The following is a 21,076-nucleotide window of genomic DNA, read 5'->3' as shown; positions in this document are numbered from 1 at the left end:
TGCTGGGACTAGGCTTCTTCCTCTTCCCACATGTTCTACGACTCTCTCCCTTCTCAGCCCTTTAGGGGAGTAGTTTCTTCATTAGGGTAGGTAGGCTTCCTCTCAAGGTTCCCAAGAACACAAAAAGCCATCTAAGGCCTGTGTCTGGAACCAGCCCGGTGCTACTTGTATTGTATTCTCTTGTTAATGCAAGTCAGAGCCCCAGCCCAGACCTAACAGAAGAGGGCCACAGGGTAGGGAGCTGGGAGCATGGGGTCATCGGGGTCCACAGCCTAGCAGACTCCCACAACCACATCAGGCTCTCGTTCTCAGAGTCTGCTTGCTCCAACTTTGGCATATAGTTCTAACAAATTTCATTACTGACTTCTCTCTCTCAAAAGTCCACAAGTAACATGTTTCATGTGAGGGCTACTAGAGGGAGGCATGTGAACATGGGTGGAAAGTGGTAGTGGGTAGTCATCAGCAGAGAGACGGAAAGCACAGAAACAAACAGAACTCTTGCCTTTCCACAGCTGCCCCCCACCCCCTGCCATGGCCCCTTCTGTCAGGTAGTCGTTTGGCTGAAGCTCCATCCTACCGTGTCAGCCAGTGGGCTTTCACTCTTTGGGTTCCTAAGCACGCTTCATTTGTTGACCGAGAGCACCTTATAACTTGGGGCCGACCCTGCACCTTTTTATCGAAGGTCTGGCTACTGACCAAAGGACCATCTGTGCTTTAGAGGAAATGATTCTCGGATTGCTTTTCCAAACAGTGCAGGTTTATCATCGTGCATGATCATAGCGTTGCTGTGTTGAAAGGAACTGCTGCGTTCCCCCTCTCACTAAATTCACAGATGGAAATGAACAACATGTCATTGGACAAAGGTGAAAAGACGATCCTTGTTATAACATGGCAAGGAACTTGGCTGAACTGTTTGCGTTCTGGTGTTCTGTGGCAGGTAGAGCTTGTGAGTGATGGAATTGAATATTTAGCTGAGGAATTTCTTTTTCTTTCTTTTCTTTTTTTTTCAGAGAGAGAAAGCATGCACAAAGGGGTGGGGGCAGAGGCAGAAAGAGAGAGAAAATCGTAAGCAGGGTCCATGCCCAGTGCAAGCTGGTCACAGGGGCTCAGTCTCACAACCGTTATTAGATCACGACCTGAACCGAAACCAAGTGTCAAATGCTTAAACAACTGAGCCACCCAGGAGCCCCTCAGCTGAGGAATTTCTAAGCAAAGTACTGAGGAGGCACCCACTGGGTGCATCTATCACCCAAAAGATGCCACTTGGATCCTCTTGAACTGCTTACAGAAAGTGTGAGAGGTGGGAGATGGGTTGCAGAAGGAATTATAAAGCAAAAGGGAATCCAAACTTAGATTTGGAAACTTCTCAGCCTATGCATATTCCAAACGACTAGGTGTGTACTGAGGAAAACACCAAGGGAATGACCACACAGCTGTTTGATTTTATTTTTTTAAATTTGTCTATCTATCTATTTATTTAAGTAATCTCCACACCCACTGAGGGGCTCAAACTCACGACCCCAAGATCAAGAGTTGTACACTTTACTGCCTGAGCCAGCCAGGCACCAACTGATTTAATTCAGGATTTAATCAGCCATTCTAGCAGAAGCCAAGAAAAAAGATGGGAAGATGGGATTGGTACCAGAACAGCACCACTGTACTAAAAGGAAACAGAAAGGGGAGTGGATTGAAGGAAGGCTGTGAATGTGCATTATCCTTCAAGAGGAGAATGACCCCAGAGGTGATCCAGAGATCCTCAGGCCCAGGGGCCAGGTTGGTCCCTCACTGGCTTCAGAAGATAGGCGCCCCCACCAGGGTTTCAGAGGGCCAGTTGGCCGCTGCTAAGAGCTGCTTGGGCAGGGCTACCCCACAGAACTCAGAGGATGCAGCATTGACCCAAAGGGAATTATCCAATGGAATTGGCCTCACTAGGTGTTTGGACTTGTTTGGGACCCATCACCCCTTTCCTTCCAGTTTCTCCCTTTTGGAATGGGAATGCCTATCATATGCCTGTCTCCTTATTCTGTTGGAAGTACCTATATTGTCTCGTTCCACAGGTTCACTGTGGCAGGAGAGGGGTCTTGTGTCAGTGCAGGTTATACCTTGAGTCTTGGCACTTAGATGAGACTTGCACTTAGAGCTGGTGCCAGAATGAGTCAAGACCTTTGGGGCTCTTAGGATGGAATTGGTATACTTTGCATGGGAGAAGGACATGAGTTTTAGGGGCCAGTGATGGAATGTCATGGACTAAATTGTGGTCACCCAGAATCCGGAAGTTGAAGCTCTAAACTCCATGTGGTTGTCTTTGGAGATGGGTATCCAAGGAAGTCATTAAGGTTCGGTGAGGTCATAGATCTGATGAAATTTGTGTCCTTATAAGAAGAGACACCAGAGCGCGCACACTCTCTCTCTCTCTCTCTCTCTCTTTCTCTCTCTCTGTTTCCCTCTTTCCCCCTGTATACATGGACCAAAGAAAGGCTATGTATGGATGTCATGAGAAGGTCATTATTTACAAGCCAGGAACAGGCCTCTCATCAGACATGGAATCAGCCAACCCTTGATCTTGCACGTCTAGGCTTCAGAACTGTAAGAAAATAAGTTTTTGTTGTTTCAGCCACTCAGTCTATAGCATTTTGTTATGGCAACCCAAGCTAAGACAGGAACTTTATGCACTGGTGACACTTGACCCCAGAGCCCCAGGAAACCATGGGATCAGTGAGTGTGGTTCAGCCCTGATAGAACAGAGCTCATATTGTCCCTTCTCCAGCTCAGGCTTGCATCCTCACAGCTTGAGTGGGAGCCTTGCTTCTCTTGAATGCACTTCAGTTTTCCAGTTAGAAGTGAGAAAGGGAAAGTCTCCTGGGAAGATTAAGGTTACTCTAGTAATTCCAGGCTAGATCCAGCTCTCCTTGAAATCTTGTCTGTGATTCTGGGTCAAGTGATATCCAAGCTACTGATCCTGATCAGATTGGACTGTCACACTGGTCTGTGCGCCCTCCCTCCCACGTTCAAGACTGGCACTAATGGTTCAGGGAGGACCCAGTGCCATCAGCTGTGAAGTCAGGGAGAGTTTTATATGAGCACCAGAGGTTTTGCTTCATGTCACTTATAATCATGGTTTCTTTTTCTCTTTCTTTCTTTCTTTTTTTCTTTCCTTTCTTTCTTTCTTTTCTTTTTTTTTTTTTTTTAAGATTTTATCTATTTATTCATGAGACACAGAGAGGCAGAGACACAGGCAGACGGAAAAGAGCCTGATACAGGACTCGATCCTGGGACCCTAGGATCACGACCTGAGCAGAAGGCCGATGCTGAACCACTGAACCACCCAGGCATCCCTGTGATCACGGTTTCATACACAATTCATTTTTAGAAATGCGTGTTTTGTTTAACTGCTTTTCAGTAAAGACTGCTTTTCAAAAAAAAACTGCTTTCAGTTTGCTGGTCTTCCCTCCCACCCCCTAAAAAGGCCAAGGATAGAAACAAATAAGAGCTGAAGAGTAGTAGAGTGGAAAGGAATTTGCTCAGATCTGCTTTGCTGTGGGAGAATTTTGAAGGCGGGCGCAGAGCTGCCGTTTGTGGTTTGGCCCTGTGGTGCCTGTTAAAAGTGGCGGTAATGAGAGTGTAAGGTGCCGGACACTGCAGCACTGTGTTTGTACAGCTGCCTCCTGGCAGCCGCCGCAGCTGGGAAGGCTTCCCTCGCACAGCGTCTGCCCAAAAGTCTTCCTCTACCCCTCGCAGAGCACGGCCACTGAGCCAGGGAGCTCGTGGATGCAGAGCTGCTTTAGATGGTCTTCCAACAGGGCTGCAGGTGCCTGGATGGTGGATCCCAAATCCTGGAGGGAGTGCTGTTCATTTTCCTGAAGGACTCACCCTGCAGACAGGGCCTGGCATTCTGCGTGCCTCCCCCACGGATCAGTGGGTGTGATTTCATGCAGCGGATAAGCTATGCTAACACTCCAGAATACACGTGGGCAGGGGTCTGCTTTCCTGGCCCTGCAGAGCCACTGCCCAACTCTGGTCTGTGGACCAGATCCTGGCTCAGTCCCTGCCAGCAGAGGCCCACTTGGCCAGGCTGGCTGCCTGCAGACTCCAGACTTCTTGTGCTGTGCTCCTGTGCTTCTTCCCAAGGTCAGAGGGAGGTGCTGTTGTTAAGAAATGTGAGGTGGGGGGCGGGGGAATGCTAGGGGCCGGGCACCTGGGTGGCTCAGGCTGTTAAGCCTCTGTCTTCATCTCATGCTGTGATCCCGGGGTCCTAGGATCGAGCCCCATCTTGGGCTTCCAGCTCAACAGGAAGCCTGCTTCTCCCTCTTCTTCTCCCCTTGCTTTTGCTCCGTCTCTGTCTCTGTCTCTCTCACAAGTGAATAAATTTTTAAAATCTTATAAAAAAAAAAAAAAAAGGTGAGGCCAGATGAGAGAATGCCAGTCAAGCATCCCAGGTGGGCCTTGGAGGTACCTTGGTTCCTATCTCAATCTCCACCTTGGAGAGCCCCAAGCAGGCAGCTATCTCTGCTGTTTACCGGTGTGATTCAGCACAGTAATTTGAAGCATTGAGAAAGCTGAATTTCCATCCCAGCCAGGGCAGATGCAGCCCAAGGTGGACTTGCTGGGGTGGGTGGCAGATGGGCGGGGTCTGAGCCCTAGCCTGGCGGCAGGTCTGGCCTGGCAGGCCTACTGTGGCAGTAGCCAAGTCTGTCGCTAAAAGGGAAGCATGTCTTCACAGGTTCGCTAGCATTTTACTGCCGAGGGAAAGGCCATCAGCTGGACAGCCAGCCCCGACAGGCCCCCCTGCTCTGTGTCCTCTGTCGGGGTGGGCGGTCCGCCTCATGTCTCAAGACCTTGAGCAGCAACAAGACCTCCTGGCCTATTGTGACCGAGTCCCCAGAAATCCAGCCTCCCCCCATCCCCCCGCCCCGATCTTCCAGATCTTTCTATCGCCTGATCCAGATCTGTCAGTCAACACAGCCATTCCTCATTTCTGCCCCACCCTGTCCTCAAGTTCAAGGTGATCATTGCCTATTATCTGTGTAGGACTTGAAACCATAGCCCCAAAGGCAGTCGCAAGACAAACATTCTCATAAGGTAGGAGGGCCCAGAGATGCAGACATTCGTGTACCAGGTTCCTGGTGGAGGTGGCAGCAGTGTCCGGGGGCTAATTATACTTTCAACTCTGGGACTTCCATGAGTGTGGCTGCAAATCGCCCTGAGTCCTGGTCACACCGAAGTCACTCGATCTCTGCATGCAGGGGACAGGGGAGGCCCACACACTGGAAGTTGCAGTCTTGCTGACTCTTCAAGGGAGAAGTCAGATAAAGTGGAGTCTCTCAAGCAGCTTGCGCACATTGGGTGTTTTCACAAAAAGCTGAGCCGTTTTAGAATTTTCTAGAAGACCTTGCTTTAGGCCTAAAACACAGTGACTGGAGCAGACACTCCCTAAAGAGGAGGAATAGGAGACTGCTGGTGCCCAGGCCACCTTTACTCTTGGCGTCCATCAGGTCTCCGTCGCCTGCCCGCCCTCTCTCCTACCCACACACTCCGCCTCTGTCCCACCCTCCCTCCTTACCCTCTTGCCTTTGCTGCCCTGCCCCCTCCATCCTTCTGGCCCTAATACAAGTCTGTGTGTTTCCTAAAGCTGCTCTAGTAGAGGACCGCATACAGAGTGGCTTCAAACAGTGTTTTCTCTCCGTTTTGGAAGCTCAGTGCCTAAAATCCAGGTACTGACAAGGCCATGCCCCCTCTAAAGGTTCTAGGGAAGCATCCTTCCTTGTCCCGCTAGCTTCTGGTGGTTGTCAGCACTCCTCGGCGCTCCTTGCAGTCTCTGCTCTGTTGGCACGTGACATTCTCCATGTGTATCTCCTTTTCTTTATAAAGACATCAGGACGGGACACCTGGGTGGCTCAGCGGTTGAGCGTCTGCCTTCGGCTCAGGTCCTGATCCCAGGGTCCTAGGATCGAGTCCCACATCGGGCCTCCCCACAGGGGAGCCTGCTTCTCCCTCTGCCTGTGTCTCTGTCTCTCTCTGTCTCATGATTAAATAAATAAAATCTTTAAAAAAAAAAAAAGGCACCAGCATGACCTGAACTTACTGTAATCATTTCTGCAAAGATCCTATTCTGTGGTTCTGGGTAGACACGTAGATTTGGGGAGACGCTGTTCACCCCACTACAGCAGATGCTCGGAGCTGCTCTGTGATTCAACAGTGGGGCCCTATTGCTCTTACTGAAGTTGTTTAGGGAGATTGTCTCGCTCCCACCTACTTCTGCCCACACTGCTTCCTCTGCCTGGAAGGAGCTTGACAGCATGTGTCCACATGGTGTAGCCATCGTTCAGCATTTAAGACTTAGCACAAAAACTCAGCTTTGCCGCCTCAGTGGGTCTTCACCTGAAACCCTCCACATCCACTCCCACAGTCACATGTCCTGTCACAGCCCATAGATCACCACATCGATGGGAGCTAGAGCCTCTTGAAGTTCTGTTCATATCTGTGTCCCAGTCCTTGGGATTTAACGGGTACTCATAATTCATACTAGCCTGTGAATGGCTTTGGAGAAACTGGCTATTAAGAGTTTTGAGTGTCAGCATCCTTAGTTGGCTCACAGGAAGATGAGTATGGCCGTGAAAGCAGACCTCTGCAGATTTTTACTGGGACTGGAACACTCTCTCTTCGGGGCTTTCCCATCAGCACACCACCAAGGTGATCAGAATGATGGTGGCTGGCATTTACATGGGGTGTTAACACGTAAGAGATGCTTCCACATTTTTCACACACGAAGAAAGCTGTTTTTGTTGACAGAGTGAAAGAGGGCAAATGAATATTTGAAAAGAAGTGGCTGAGACCTGAATGAGACTTCCCCACTTGGCCCTGTCAGGGAGGGCCTTTCTTGTTGCCCTGAGAGACATTAAAGACTAAAGTATCAGGGTCTCGGACTGGCTGAGCTCCGAAGCCTGGATATTTCTGATTTTAATAGCATATATATATTTTTTTTAAGATTGTGTTTATTTATTTGAGAGAGAGAGTGGGGAGAAGAGCAGAGGGAGAGGGATAAGCAGTATTCTTCCCATCCTCTGTGCTGTGCTCAGAGCCCAACATGGGGCTTGATCTCACAACCTTGAGATCATGCCCTGAGCCAAAATCAAGAGTCGGATGCTTAAGCATGTATTAACTGCAGAGACCATAACCAAATCCAGGGAAAAGTGAATGACATAAGCAATTCTTTATGTGTAGCATGTGTGTGCATCTGTGCATGTATGAGTGTACACATACATGCACATGCTCTTCTAGACTTAAGTGCTCTTACTTGCCTGGTAAGAGAGTGAAAAGGAGGGAGGTTGTTGGTCACCATTGTTTCCTTCAAATATTTGATGAGCTTTCACAAGAAAAGGGGAGTTTGGGTCCAGAAAGAAGTGGTGGGCGGACCACTGGGCAAATCTTAGAGAAAGGTCATTTCAAGGCCATGTGAGAGTGAACTTTATTTTCGCAAGGAGGCCAGTTGCCTCTGGGGTGTTATAAAGAGAATTGGTACGTGGATTGGGAGTTTGGCCTAGATGGGCTCTGATTTCTTTGCTTCTTGTGTCTCTGCTTGGATGAGCACCAAGATTCTCTTCGTTCTGTGAAGAGTGAAATGTTGTGATTCAGTGTAAGTGGAGTTTAGGTCATGCTTTCATGCCCAGAGACTACATGAATAATCGAGCCACCAGCCAGACTCATCTGTTGCTGCCAAATGCTCGGGCTCCTTAGTAACCTGACAGTTTGTGGTTGTCTGATGCCGTGTAGCTTATAAATGCATTCCCTGGCATTATTTCATTTGCTCTTCCCATCGTCCACATGCAGCAATAGGTGCCCTCTGTCCAGCATGGACCAAGAAACAGGTTCAGAAAGGGAAATGACGTCTCCGGGGCTGCAGAGGAGCAGGAGCAGAGCTGGAATCTCAGCCTTCTGACTCTGAGGCTGGTCCTTCTTTACAGTGTGTGCCCTGGAGGCCTCCCTGCAAGTAGGCCTGATTTTCAGGAGGCTGAGAGTTGGTAGGAAACGCTGCATAAAAGCAGACAGTGGCATCACCTTAGAGTCTAAGTCACCAGGAGAGCTGTGTGGACAGGATCTGCTCTGGCTTGTTTCCTGTGGCTGTGCCTCATGGTGGGCTCTTGGTGGGGAAGACGGGGGCACATGGGGACAGACAGGCCTCTCCAGCATCCATGGACATGGAAGCTCACAGTGCTGCTGTATACAAGCCATTTGCTTTGGGCCAGGTGCTTGGAAATAGAGTATCTCATTTAATCTTTCATACCAGGCAGGCAACCCCTTCTTAGGAGCAAGAAAGTAGGGAGTGGATTCACGAGTCTCTGATAATTTTTTCCAACCTCAATGCCAACTGATTGTGAAGTCTCAGAAAGTCATAGAATTTGGGTTTGTCCCCACTGATATTTAAGCTCAGGAGTTAACTGCCACAGGAGACACCAGACTTCAGCCAGCACCTCGCATATTTGAATCTCACTGTCTGTCCCTAGAATATCTGACCAGCTACCCCCACCACCCCTAGTCATTTCTTTGAACTTCAGTACTACATTTTATAGGGGTGCCGGGGTGGCTCAGTGCCTGAGCATCGACGCAGGCCATGATCCTAGGGTCCAGAGATCGAGTCTCACGTTGGGCTCTCCACAGGGAGCCTGCTTCTCCCTCTGCCTATGTCTCTGCCTCTCTCTGTGTGTCTCTCATGGGTAAATAAATCTTTTTAAAAAGTAGTAATACATTTTATAAAGTTGAGTATTTGGGGGCCACTTATGTTTATAGTAGGGCTTTCTGTATTCTTCCCATCCTCTGGGCAAAGAATCAGAAGTTTAGAGAAATGAATTAGCTTGTTCAAGATCAAGAAACAAATGATAGAGCCAAGAGTCCTGCTGTCCAGGGCCAAACCCTGGTGCCATTTGCTCCGCACATGCTTTCTCCCACAACAGAAACACGCAGAACAGCAGGAGGCATGAATAGCTAGGACAGTAATTTGGTTCTAGTTTTGTTTTTCAGAATTCATCTTTCAAAGACATGTCTTTCAGGTTTTTACGAACTCAGATGTGAACTGTGTTTGGAGATGCTTCTCTGCTCTAGGGCAAGCACAAGCCCCCCATCCCTGTTGCCACAGCAGTTGTGTGACAGTTGTCAACAGCACTGGAGATGTTTTCGTGGTTGATAAGCCACAAAAGGCCACAGGCTTCTTGTTTCACCATCTTTGTCCTGAAAAGAGAATAGACCAGTAAGGCCACATGGCCAGCAGTGAGTTGCACTTTCAGAAGTGGCCGTGGAAGTGCCTTGGACATGTGTTGATCCGTTGCTAGCCTGTCTTTTCCGTGAGTTCACGTTGGGATCAGCCTGGGCCAGGCACACTTGACAGGTTCTCTTTCACACTGGCAATAACTTTGTCTTCTTCAGACCCTAAATATTGCCTCATCCATGTTTCCCTCCGTGCACATATCTGGGAGTCCTATCAGTGCACAGGTCCGTTACAGCTCCACATATCATTGTGCTGTTTTCCACAAATACATGTGATCTGTGAAGAGGTGTTTGCCTGGATGGTGCTACGGAATGGTAGGTCAGAACACATATTAGCATTCTCTACCTCGAGAGGATGTTCCTTGTCGTGGATTTTTGGTGGGGCCATGTCCACAATCTGTACATCAGCCTCCTCCTGCCTATAATGCAGGGTTTCCACGTAAGGATTGTTTAGTTAGATTACTACTTCTCAGAATATGACAGTGATAAAAGAGATGGCAAGTTTCTCACCAACTTGATTTCTCTTGCCTCCCTCCTTCCTTAGAGATGATCTGGTCTGAAGACTGAGACTAAGTGAAGGGTTTTCTTTTCTCCATCCCTGAGGCCCTTCTTGCCTTGGAAACCCCCTGGTTTTAGTAAACACATGTTTAGGATTGATCCTATACCTGTTGGATTTTTGGGTTTCCTACATGACCAAGTTGAGCCAAATGAGTATTATGTTCTTAGGGGAAGTTGTAGGAGGTGTCCCTTGTGTACAGGGGACTTTCATGGCCAAAAGAGGGAGTGTAGCATGTTGGAGGACCTCTCGAGTCTTGTGTGGTGGCTGTTGATGGCTGTGTAGTTAGGGATAAATGAGTGGAAGCCAGAGGGTCAGAAAAGGTTCCTAAAAGATATTGGGCCTGCTTTGGCCTTGGAAGATGCCATATGTGGAAGATGGCAAAGAACAGAGGCAGGAAGATACTGACCCTTGACCTTAGCCAAGGAGAAGGGTGCTTCTACATCCTGGTCTTGCGGGCCATGGCTGAGGACCAATGCCAGGTGCCCAGCAGGATGTCCCCTCAGTGGGTACCAAGTCGTTCTTTTACTGGAAAGCTAAGTGATCTATTAATAGTTGTTAATCTATTAATGTTACTTTGAACCTACAGTTAGGTATCTGACAAATTCAGTCAATCCACAGCATGAATCAGGATCCAGAACAGAGATGAAAAAGACCTTAGACTTTGGATTGAAATAGACCTCAGACTCCCCATGCCACAGCAGGTATCACTTAGCTGGAGCAGGCTTCCTCCCTTGGGTCCCTCGAAGCACTTTTCCCTGTTTATACTCTATAGAAAGAGGCTTGCCAGAGGCAGAGAGTCTACGGCACCTGGGGAGGACTGTGATCGCCATTGCCATCGTCAGCGGGAATAAGAAAAGATGTGAAGACACAGCCAGTGCTCAGACTGCCCTGCAGTGAGGGGGTGTGGGACAGGTGGCTTCTGTCTCCTGTGGGGTCTGACATCTTCCCTTGGCTCCCTTCTTGGCCCAGCTCATAATTAATGTGTGAAACAGCCATCCTGAGTCACCAGCAAGGCTTAAGTCATATATAGCTTACTCTTTAAAAAGGTGAAAAAAGGCATATTGAATTTTTTTTTTGGCATATTGGATTTTAATGCAAATTTCACAACCATTTTTATTTAAGTTGGGTACTTAGTTATGCATATTTTCTGGTGTGCGGAGTTTCTCATAGCTTGACATTTGCTAGATCTGCTGGGTGTTGCACAGAGAGTTTTCTATAGGCAAGGGAGGGCCTACAGCCTTCTCAGAAGCATTTCTAAGTTTCCCTGGAGAGTCACTCAGCTCTTGGGGACTGGCTCAGTCCACTCTGTTTCTGGGTGAGATGACAGTGCTGGAAGAAGTGAGCCCTGCCTGTCTTCTTCCCCTCGTCCAGTTCCCCTGAGCAGAGGTTCTCAAAGACAATGAGATCCACAGATGTGACATGGGCAGCTCCTAGCCCGTCTTCCCTGCCCCATCCCTGAGCACTCCCCAGGGCCACCAGGGCTCTGGAGTGAGTGGGCTTCTAGGGGGCCATGGACTTGCCCCAGTTTGCCCTGCGCTGGAAGAAGAAAGGGTGTGGGATGTGCATCCCAGCCCAGGAAGCCCTGCCAGCCCTGGGCATGGGCACACACCCCTCCTCTGGGCAACACAGTGCATTGTCTGTGGTGTTGGGGTGGGGAGGTTGGGAAATCGGGCCACCAGGCGCCCATCCAGCTTTCTCTCACCCGTCTAGCAGGCCCTGGCTGAGTTAGTGGGATCCCCTGGGCTCCCCTTCGTGGCCTGGCTGAACAGAAGAGCCAACCCCAGCAACCACAGGGGGGGTTGTTTTGAAGAGAGGCCTGTGAATAATCCCTGAGTCGCCTTTTTTATTTTTAAATTTTGATCAGGGAAGTAATTTTCTGCTGGAATCCAGGAGCCTAGAGATGTTTCCATGTCCATATGGAAGCGTGGGAGGAAATATTTGCACCCCAGCATGTCTGTGTGCAACGAACTGAGGCATTTCAGTGTAGAGGGGCGTCTTGTGTCACCAAGCCTGGAGCCTCCGGAGAAGCGGTGCAGGGGGCGGGGAGTGGGAGATGTGCTTACAATGGCAAGTTCGTGTGTGTGCGCACATGTGTCATCGGGCCATGGAGAGTCTCTGGATGGAAGGGGGAGGAGGAGAAGAAGAAGGGCTGGCCCCACTTTGGAAAATACCAGAGTCAGAGGTCAAGGAGGAGACTAGGCCACACTGAGCTGGAAGCCACTGGGCAGACTCGCACGGGAACAGAGGGGACTTGTGTGCAAAGACTTATGACATGAAACCTCAACTCAGGGGCCCCTTCCCTTGTTCGGGGAGCTACTCTTGCACCCACCTGAGGCTGGGTGTTCCAAAGCTCTTCTCCACCTTCCCCCGACCCACGCATATTCCAGTTAGCTGCCTGGCCTTGGAGCCGCTCCTGGCGTCCTGTCTTTGCATGCCCAGGGCTGGGCAGATGGAGGCACTCAGCGTGAAACGGATGATGAGCAACTGGGTAATGAATGAGCAGGGCTTTGAAAATGTGGATTTGCTCGTAGGGCTCTTCTACTTCCATGATACAGGGTTAGTCTCGCCAGATTCTTCCAGCCCCCCGTGAGTGTGCAGGTCAAGGCCGGTACTAAGCAGCAAGACTCTGGATCAAGGCACCATGGGAGGTAACTCAGAAAGCTTTGCCATGACTGCTCTCCAGGAGGTTAGCTGATTGACTTCTAGATCGTTTTTCGATCTCGTGCTAAACGACAGGAGCCGAGCAATGGGTTGACAGCGTGTCCAGCCAATAGGTTAGAGGCTGCGTTGTCTCAGTGTAAAGTGAACATCTGCAAGCTATGCAGAGTTAGGGTGGTCATCCAGGAACCCAAGGCAGCTATGTCTTGGCTCCCAGGCTGTTGTGAGTAATCCTTATAACCACAACTCCTTAGCAGGTCTAGGGAGGAAAATATAAAGGGCAAGGTAAAAATAATAGTGGAGGGATGCCTGGGTGGCTCAGGGGTTGAGTGTCTGCCTTTGGCCCAGGGTGTGATCCCAGAATCCCAGGATCGGGTCCCACGTTGGGCTCCCTGCATGGGGCCTGCTTCTCCCTCTGCCTGTGTCTCTGCCTCTCTCTCTATCTCTCATGAATAAATAAATAAATAATCTTAAAAAATAAATACATAAATAAAAATAAATGAGTGGAGTTGGCATCAGTATGCACACTGTCCCACAGAGGTCACACATCCCAGGGAAAGAGCGCAGGTTGGGGGCTTGTGAATCCAGATTGGACTTGCAGCTCTCCTGTTTGGTAGATGCATGCTATGTGCTGGTCAGAGATTTTTCTGAACCTCAGTTTTCTTACCTTGAATGATTGTGGAAGTCAGACAAGATGGTGCATGAAAATCCGTGCTGTATTAGTACAAGTTTCTCATCCAAGTGGTGAGTTGCCGACATCTATGGCCAAGAGTGAGTTCTTTTGCTGCCAGTAGGGAGTATGGGTGCTCCCCCTCCACTGCCTTCCCACCTGTTGGTGTTTCCTATTCTCTGCTCCTCTGCTGCTGTCTGAGGAGCCAAACAGGTGACAGCAGAGGTCAAGGACATTAAGGCAAGGAGAGTCCCCTGTGTCCCCTCATCCCAGCTGAGGGCCAGAGACAACAGTCCTAGAGGCAGAAGGCCTCACAGACCAAGAAGGATCAGAATCTCAGCAGAGGGCTCGGAAGGGGGTCTTGCTTTCTCTGAAAGAGAGAGCTCCAGCTGGCCCAGGGCAGCCCAGAGGATGGAACCTCGGGATTCATTAATGTCTACAGCCAGCTGCTTTCGTGTGCCCCCTGCCCTGTGTCCTGTACAGTTGTAGTTTGATCTCTGTAGAACCCAAAACCCAGCCTTCCTTACAGCAAGAGACGGGAGGGGGTGTGGGGGTGGAGCTTAGAGGAGACCCTGTACTGGGACCCGAGAAACATGAGTCTACACTTTGTTCTTTCACGCATTTGTCCTGCCACCACCTTTAGGTCTCTTGACCGTTCCGGGAGCCTCCGTCTCTTCCTCTGTAAACTGGGAGAAATGGGAAAGTTCTGTGCAGCCTCAACAAACCTAAGTTACAACTGATTCCTTTCTCAACTCTTGGCTAGATGAGGTGGATATAGCCTGGGAGGAGGCCAAGAAGCCACTTGATGACCGAACTCAGTTTCACCTTTCAAGTCTCATCCTGGAGACAAATGGCATGGTCAGAGCCAGGAGCCTGCCACTATAGGAGGTTACCAGTAGTGTTCCACCCTCCCTCCCTCCAAAAGAGGATTTATTTTTGTTGTCACTTGGGACCTGCTTCTTTGATGAAAAAGCATTGCATTAATTTTGCTCTCTTTTCTCAGTATCCAGCGAGCAGCATTGGTGGTTCTGGAAAATTACTATAAAGATTTCACCATCTATAACCCCAATCTCCTAACAGCCTCCAAATTCCGAGCAGCCAAGCACATGGCCGGGCTGAAAGTCTACAATGTAGATGGTACGTGCCTTGAAATGGTGTCTGTGGTTGGTGGGGTGTAGGGGGCACAGGTTGGACGACTCTTTAGCTTAAATTTTATGGTCCGTTTTGTTTTTCCTCCCCTCAGTATCTGTCTTTCTGGTACACTCTCAATTCAGAACAATTTTTTTCTTTTCTCTTTCCTTTCCTTTGTTTTCTTGCTTGCTTGCTTGCTTTCCTTCTTTCCTTCTTTCTTTCTGCAGGCAAATATACTTTCAAAGGAATGTTGATTTACAGTCTATACATGTGGGAGGTTCATTCATTTTGGGGTTTTCTGATTGAAAACAATAGTGATGTGTGTTTCCTGCCTCCTGCTGGGAACATCTATGGAAAGCTGCTTTTCAAATTTTGGGTCAGTTACTTAAAGGCTCCATGAAGTAACTCTCAGTAGCTCAGGCATCTGGTGAGATACTTCCAGGGATTTCTCAATCCTGGCTGGGAGCTGGGGCTGAGTGGGTGGCAGGAGGCCAAAGGCCAAGCCGAGGACATGAGAGCTGCATCTCAGGCTATCAGATGGTTCAGTGCAAGAAACAGGACACAGTGTCATTTCTTGCTGGGTGTCTTGGGTCAGAGCAAGAGCTCTGTAGAGCCTAGAAGAGGATCATAGTATTAGCAAGTCACGTGATCAATGGACGGTTGTCAATTTTTACTGAGGTTACCCTCCCCATTTTGGCGAGGGTGGGGGGTGACCGGGAGGGGGGCCTTTATAAGATGTGTGTTCAGTTGGAATTCCCAGAGGGTTGGTAAACGTCACCTGTGATCTGAAAACTTACTGAAAATTCCCACTGGTGAAACCAAACCATTAACCAAATAGTTGATACAGAAGAAAGCGTGTGATATGCTTTGTCCTTCTAAAAAGTTAAGGTGATCTGTGGTCAGGGGACCAGGGTGGGGAGTTGTGAGTCTGTATTCACAGACGTGCCGTATTGCAAGTCCTCAAGTATTTTGTTTTTTTATTACAATTGTGACTCCAGTGACCTTCCAGCATGGCCTATTGTCCTGTGCGTAATCAGTGTCTCTGTGTCCCCTGACTTTCTTTTCTCTCTATGCTTGTTCTCCCCATCCCTCTCATTCTCTCTCATTGTCTTGTTGCTGAAATGTGATGTTCCAGCTACCCTTATGGCCAAACTGCAGCTTTATGTAACAGATGGTGAGTAACCTCTACAGCATTCTCTTGTGTGTTATCTTTGGCCAACATTTTCATTGTCCGGCATTCTTCATCTCCTTCTGAGTTCTTTTTCCATTCCTACTGATCAAATTGGGTTTCGGGGAGATTTCCTTCTCATGAGCATACCGAATGTGAGCCAGGAGTACCATCCACCCTTTTGGAAGTTTCTTTTGACATTTGTGTATGTGCCTCTCAGAAGGTGGGTGGATGGTCTCAACAGACCATGGTACTAGTTTCCTGCTGTTTTGCAGCCTCTTGGCATTAAAACTGTTCTTCTTCCACTGTCCTTCCCCAAAGGCCCCAGTAACAATGCCACCGGTCAGTCCCGGGCCATGATCGCTGCAGCAGCTCGGCGCAGAGATTCAAGCCACAACGAGTTGTATTATGAAGAGGCAGAGCATGAGCGGCGGGTGAAGAAGCGGAGAGCAAGGTGCGTTGCCCCCCGCACCCAACACCAACACCTTATTGTAGCAGACTTTTGATTTTTTTATCTTTTTTACTGCTAAAATGAAATCTCAGTGTATAAACGCGAGCTCCTCGAGCCTTGGAAGTGTTCCTGCGCGATTGTTTCGTGTGCACCATCATCACCAGGAGGGCTTATTAAAGCACAGATCTTTTTTTTTTTTAAAGATTTTATTTATTTATTCATGAGAGAGGGAGAGAGGCAGAGACACAGGCAGAGGGAGAAGCAGGCTCTATGCAGGAAGCCTGATGTGGGACTTGATCCTGGGACTCCAGGATCACAACCTGAGCCAAAGTCAGACACTCAAACACTGAGCCATCCACACGTCCCTTAAAGCACAGATCTGAGGCTCTGAGGCCCCACCTGCAGAAGTGACTGACTTACTATTCAGTGGGGCTGGAGTTGGGCCCAAGAATTTGCATGTCTTACGGATTCCCAGCTGATGCTGACTTCCTATGGCCCATGCTTGGAGCAGCCCCCTAGTCCACCCCCAGGCCCTTGCGGGTTCTAAGGTTCTGATCGTGTTAACATGAAGTGGACAGAGTTGGTTTCCATCATGGATGCTGGGCCTCTTCCTTCCTTTTCCCAAGGGGCTGCTGGTGTGGGTGGCTGGATCGAGGCGGGGGATACAACTCTGCTACTTTGCAGGCTGCTTCTGTATCACCAGCCGCCCGCCTCTCGGTACTTGCAGGGCCAGAGTTTGAGGAATCTTAGAGCCCTTTTCATCTAACCCTTCATTTTAGAGTTGGGAAGATTGAAACAAGCTCTCCAAACCCCCCTTAGTGGTAGAATTGAGGACAGAGGTCAATCTCCTAGTCCTAGGGCTCCCTCCATCTCCCCCCTACAGCCCCCCTCCCCCTGTGCCTTCCTTTCTCCCTCCCTCCCTGCCCAGCCATCTGGAGTGACCGCTAAGGAGGGGAGGCTTGGGTGAGCTGGTGGCAGGCTGGGACACAGAGGTGGGGAGGAGGCCTTCTAGGCCCTAGTGCCTTGTGGCAGGCACTACCCTAACAACTGTCTCGTGTCCTCACCCCCCCCAGACTGGTGGTCGCAGTGGAGGAGGCCTTCATCCACATCCAGCGGCTCCAGGCCGAGGAGCAGCAGAAAGCCCCAGGGGAGGTGATGGACCCACGGGAGGCCGCCCAGGCCATCTTCCCCTCCATGGCCCGGGCTCTGCAGAAGTACCTGCGTACCACTCGGCAGCAACACTACCACAGCATGGAGAGCATCCTGCAGCACCTGGCCTTCTGCATCACCAACAGCATGACCCCCAAGGTGCGGCCTGCTACTGAGCTCGGCAGGTCCCGTGGTCAGGGGTGCCCGGGGGCGGTGCAGTCCATGGCTTCTCCAGAGCACCAGCTCATGAGGATTAGCAATTCCCATTTACTTTATATTACTTTGGTGCAACTGGTTTTTTTCAGATTGCCTTTTGACAGACTCTGGATTTAGGCAGAGGAAAGACTTGGACTTGGGAGTCAATATAGGTAGAACTCTCTGGGTTCCAGAGCTGAGCTGACTCATTCTAACCTGGCTCCTCCACCCACGAGCTGGTGTCCTTGGGCGAACAGTGTGATGGCTCTGGGCCTCACTTTCCTACTCTGTAAACTGGGGCTAATTGTAATATGTACCTCATTAGGTTGTTGTGGGAACTAAAAGAGATAGTTTGTGTGAAGGGCTTAAAACCATGCCCATCATATGGTAAGGACTGAACACATGGCTATTATTGGTGGTGGAGAGGATGCCATCACCTGGTGAGGGATTTTGGGTGTCATGGAGGTAGTTTTACTTGAATGGTCTTTTGAATTACTATATGAGCACACTTTTAGGGATGCTGGTAGGAGACAGCCATATATTTAAGAGAGGGTGTGGCCAAGGAAACAGAATAGAATCATCAGGTTAGCAAATGGCCTGTCATCAGGTTCAGATCCTAGCTCTACCAGTTGATAGGTTTGTATCTTTGTAGAAGTCACTCTATGTTTGTTTCCTCTTTCATAAAATGGGGAAAATAGTAGGATCCTCCTGATAGGGTTGTTGTGTGAAAATTATATTAAATATGGCAACATGACATGTCAGTCACATGCTAGAGAGTAAATGAGCTTGGCATATAGTGCACATGTAATGTTTGGTGGCTTTTGTCATAAGGACCCATGTTCATGCACTGCCCTGTGTGTGTACCATCTATGGTAGCATTGTCACTCCTCAGTAACAACCCTTAGGAAAGCAATACAGAAATATTTAGTAAGAATCTGTAAAGCTTTGCATATTCTTTGACTCACTAATCCCTCTCCTAGAAAAAGCGCTCAGCACAATCGGATGCATACACAAAACTACGTGCTTTGCAAAATAATCTGGAATAACTCCAAACTGGACATAACTTAAAAATAGAACAGTGGCTTCTAAATTATTATGGTATATCACCTGTTAAAAATAGAAGGAATCTTTGTTAGTATATTAAGTTACAAAAAACAATGCAAAAAAAAATATGAACACGGTGTTAATCTTTTAGCTTCCTTGTTGCTTCCATTTCCATTTAAAAAGTGTGTACTTTTCTGACTTAAAAATAATTGATACCCTTTCTTTGTGTAAAAATCAGGCATTGAAGAAAAAGATAATGGGGGTGCATGGGTGATGCAGTCAGTTAAGCAGCCAGCTCTTGGTTTCAGCTCAGGTCATGATCTCAGGATCGTGGGATTGAGCCCTGCGTCAGGCTCTGCGCTCAGCACAGAGTCTGCTCTAAAATCCTCTCTCCCTCTGCCTCTGCCCCTCCCCCCACGCTCATGCATGCACTCTCTCAAATAAATAAATGACTCTCTAAAAAAAAAAAAAAAAAGGAAAGAAAAATATCACGTGCAAAGGGAAGTTTCCATTCTCCTACCCTAAATGGTTCTCGGTGATGAGGAGTTGGTGCATATGCTTTTGGAGGGGTGTGTGTGTGTGTGTTAAAGCAGAGATGGAAAAAAAAGCAAACCACAAATGGGAGTTCATACCACACACATATACACACAGAACTTGGAAACTTACTTTTTTTTTTTTTTACTTAAAACTATCCCTGTACTGTTTTTCCCTGTCAGTACTTCCAGGCCCCTGTCATAAAGCTCTAACTCTTTCCATAATAGCTGCATCTTATCCTACTGAACACCATGATCGATCGGTATGACTGATGCTTGCAACGTGCACTTGGATTAACATCTTTCCTTAGTTTTAATCAGGGCTTGACTGTTTCTGATAATCGAATTTTATTGGACCACAACCACACCCTTTTATTTCCACATCATCTATGGCTGCTTTCTCTCTACACAGGCCAAGTTGAGCAGTCGTGACACAGTGTGGCTTGCGAAGCTGAAAATATTTATGTTAGAGAAAAGTTTGCCAACCTCTCATCTAAACAGTGGTGCCGCAAGTGTGTTTTTCACAGGTGTCTCTGTGCATCCATGCAAGTATTTCCAAAGTATAAATTTCTGATAGAGGAACACGTAGATCAAGGGTACAGATCCTGCTAGATTGTCCTTCAAAGGGACACTGTTTTTACACATTAGCCTCTGGGATGTGACTCTGTTTCTTTCCCCCACTCACTTGACGTATCAGCTGTTGCCATTCTTTTTATACTCGTTGCCCACATAAGAGACAAAAAAAAAATTTGTTACTTGAATTCATATTTCATGAATTATTGATGTCATCGAACATCTTCTTGTGTTAGTTTTCTATTAATATTTATTCTATAAATTATCTTATTAATTTTAGTTCTCTCATTGATGAGCTGTATCTTTTTCTTATGATTCATAAGAGCTATTTTTATATTAGAAGTGTGTCTCAGCACACACGCCTCAGCGTGGCTCTACTTCCTGCCTTAGAATATATGCTTACAGGTCAGAAATAATGTCCTTGGCAGCAGCAGTGAGGTGTGGATGGAAGAGGATACCACGCAGAAAGCATCCTTGACCTGTGTCTAGGGCCAGAATGATAGATCCCAGCGTATCCTATCTGAATCACTGGCTCATTCTTTCTTCTCTTTTCTTACAGCTAAGTCAGCATATTTATCGATTTAATGCACATGCTATTGAGCTCCTGTTATGTCCAGGCACATTGGAAATTCAGATTTAAAAAAAAGTTCCTGCCCTCCAGGAGGGTGTAGTCCAGTGTGGGAGACAGACACGCAATTGTTAGGGATGTAAATGTCACAAGGGACTCAGACTGATGATTATAAGCCCTTGGAGGAGGTGTGTTACTCTGCCTGGAGATGCAGGGAGCGGTCTGAAATTTAAGGGCCCAGGAGGAACAGTGCATGTGAACATCATGGGTGGTGGGAGGGCAGGGGGTGTCCAAGAGCTCCCACAAGCTAAGGACTGCTGGAGCAGGTGAGGCATGGGAGGGATGGGGACATGGGCTCTGGCATCCCTCCGACCTGCCCCAGGCACACTTGACCCCACAGGAAAGCACCATCGCCCACACTGGCTGGGCTTTTACCTTGTGCCATTAGACAGTTAGAGGCAACCACGTCATCCTTGCCAGTGGCCTTGTGAGTTAGGAGCTGTTTTTTGGTTTTGTTTTTCTTTTTAAAGATTTTATTTATTCATGAGAGACAACAGAGAGAGAGAGAGGCAGAGACACAGGCAGAGGGAGAAGCGGGTTCCAGGCAGGGAGCCTGACGCAGGACTCTATCCCGGAACTCTAGGATCACGCCCTGAGCCACCCTGGGGCCCGAGTTAGGAGCTGATCCTACCCCCACTTACTGGGAGGTCTAGTGCCTTGTCCCGAGACAACCTGTGAGTTGCAGAGCATGCCTTCCCTGTGGCCGGCCCTTTGGCCAGAGCAGCTTCTGTGAAGGAGCAGGAGACGCAGTGCAGTTACAAGCTGCGGCATGTGCTCTGGGGCCGTGCCTTGGCCAGGCCGGTGCCTCGGAGATGGCCTGTGGGCACACATAGCCGCCAGCGCCCCACCTGCCCCACCTCTGGTTGCAAGTCAGCAGAGGGGAATGAGCAAGTCCAGGGAGGCTTCCCTCCCCCAACGAGAACTCAGCAAGGACCCCTTGGGAGGGTCTGATGGGAATCCGGCGGGATTAGCTGGCTTCTGTCTTGGTTTGCTGGGCACTCTCTCCATCAGTGTAAGGTGGATACGCCCCTGCAGCCCTGCCCTCAGCATAGCGGGCTA

General features: G+C 48.8%; 1 protein-coding gene across 4 annotated transcripts in view; it reads left to right on the top strand.

The window, feature by feature from the left end:
- Positions 1–21,076, top strand: part of VANGL1 (VANGL planar cell polarity protein 1) — a 54,078-nt gene that overhangs the window by 25,801 nt on the left and 7,201 nt on the right. For all 4 annotated transcript variants that reach the window (XM_041755406.1, XM_041755407.1, XM_041755409.1 and 1 more), the window contains 3 exons: positions 14,149–14,282; positions 15,766–15,898; positions 16,969–17,203. In XM_041755406.1, the coding sequence (XP_041611340.1) occupies positions 14,149–14,282; positions 15,766–15,898; positions 16,969–17,203 (502 nt within the window). The remainder of the gene's footprint in view (positions 1–14,148; positions 14,283–15,765; positions 15,899–16,968; positions 17,204–21,076) is intronic.

This window comes from Vulpes lagopus, chromosome 5, assembly GCF_018345385.1.
Source record: "Vulpes lagopus strain Blue_001 chromosome 5, ASM1834538v1, whole genome shotgun sequence".
NCBI classification, from domain to species: domain Eukaryota; kingdom Metazoa; phylum Chordata; class Mammalia; order Carnivora; family Canidae; genus Vulpes; species Vulpes lagopus.
The sequence above is the reverse complement of the archived record's forward strand: the minus strand, read 5'-3'. Positions and strand labels throughout refer to the sequence as shown.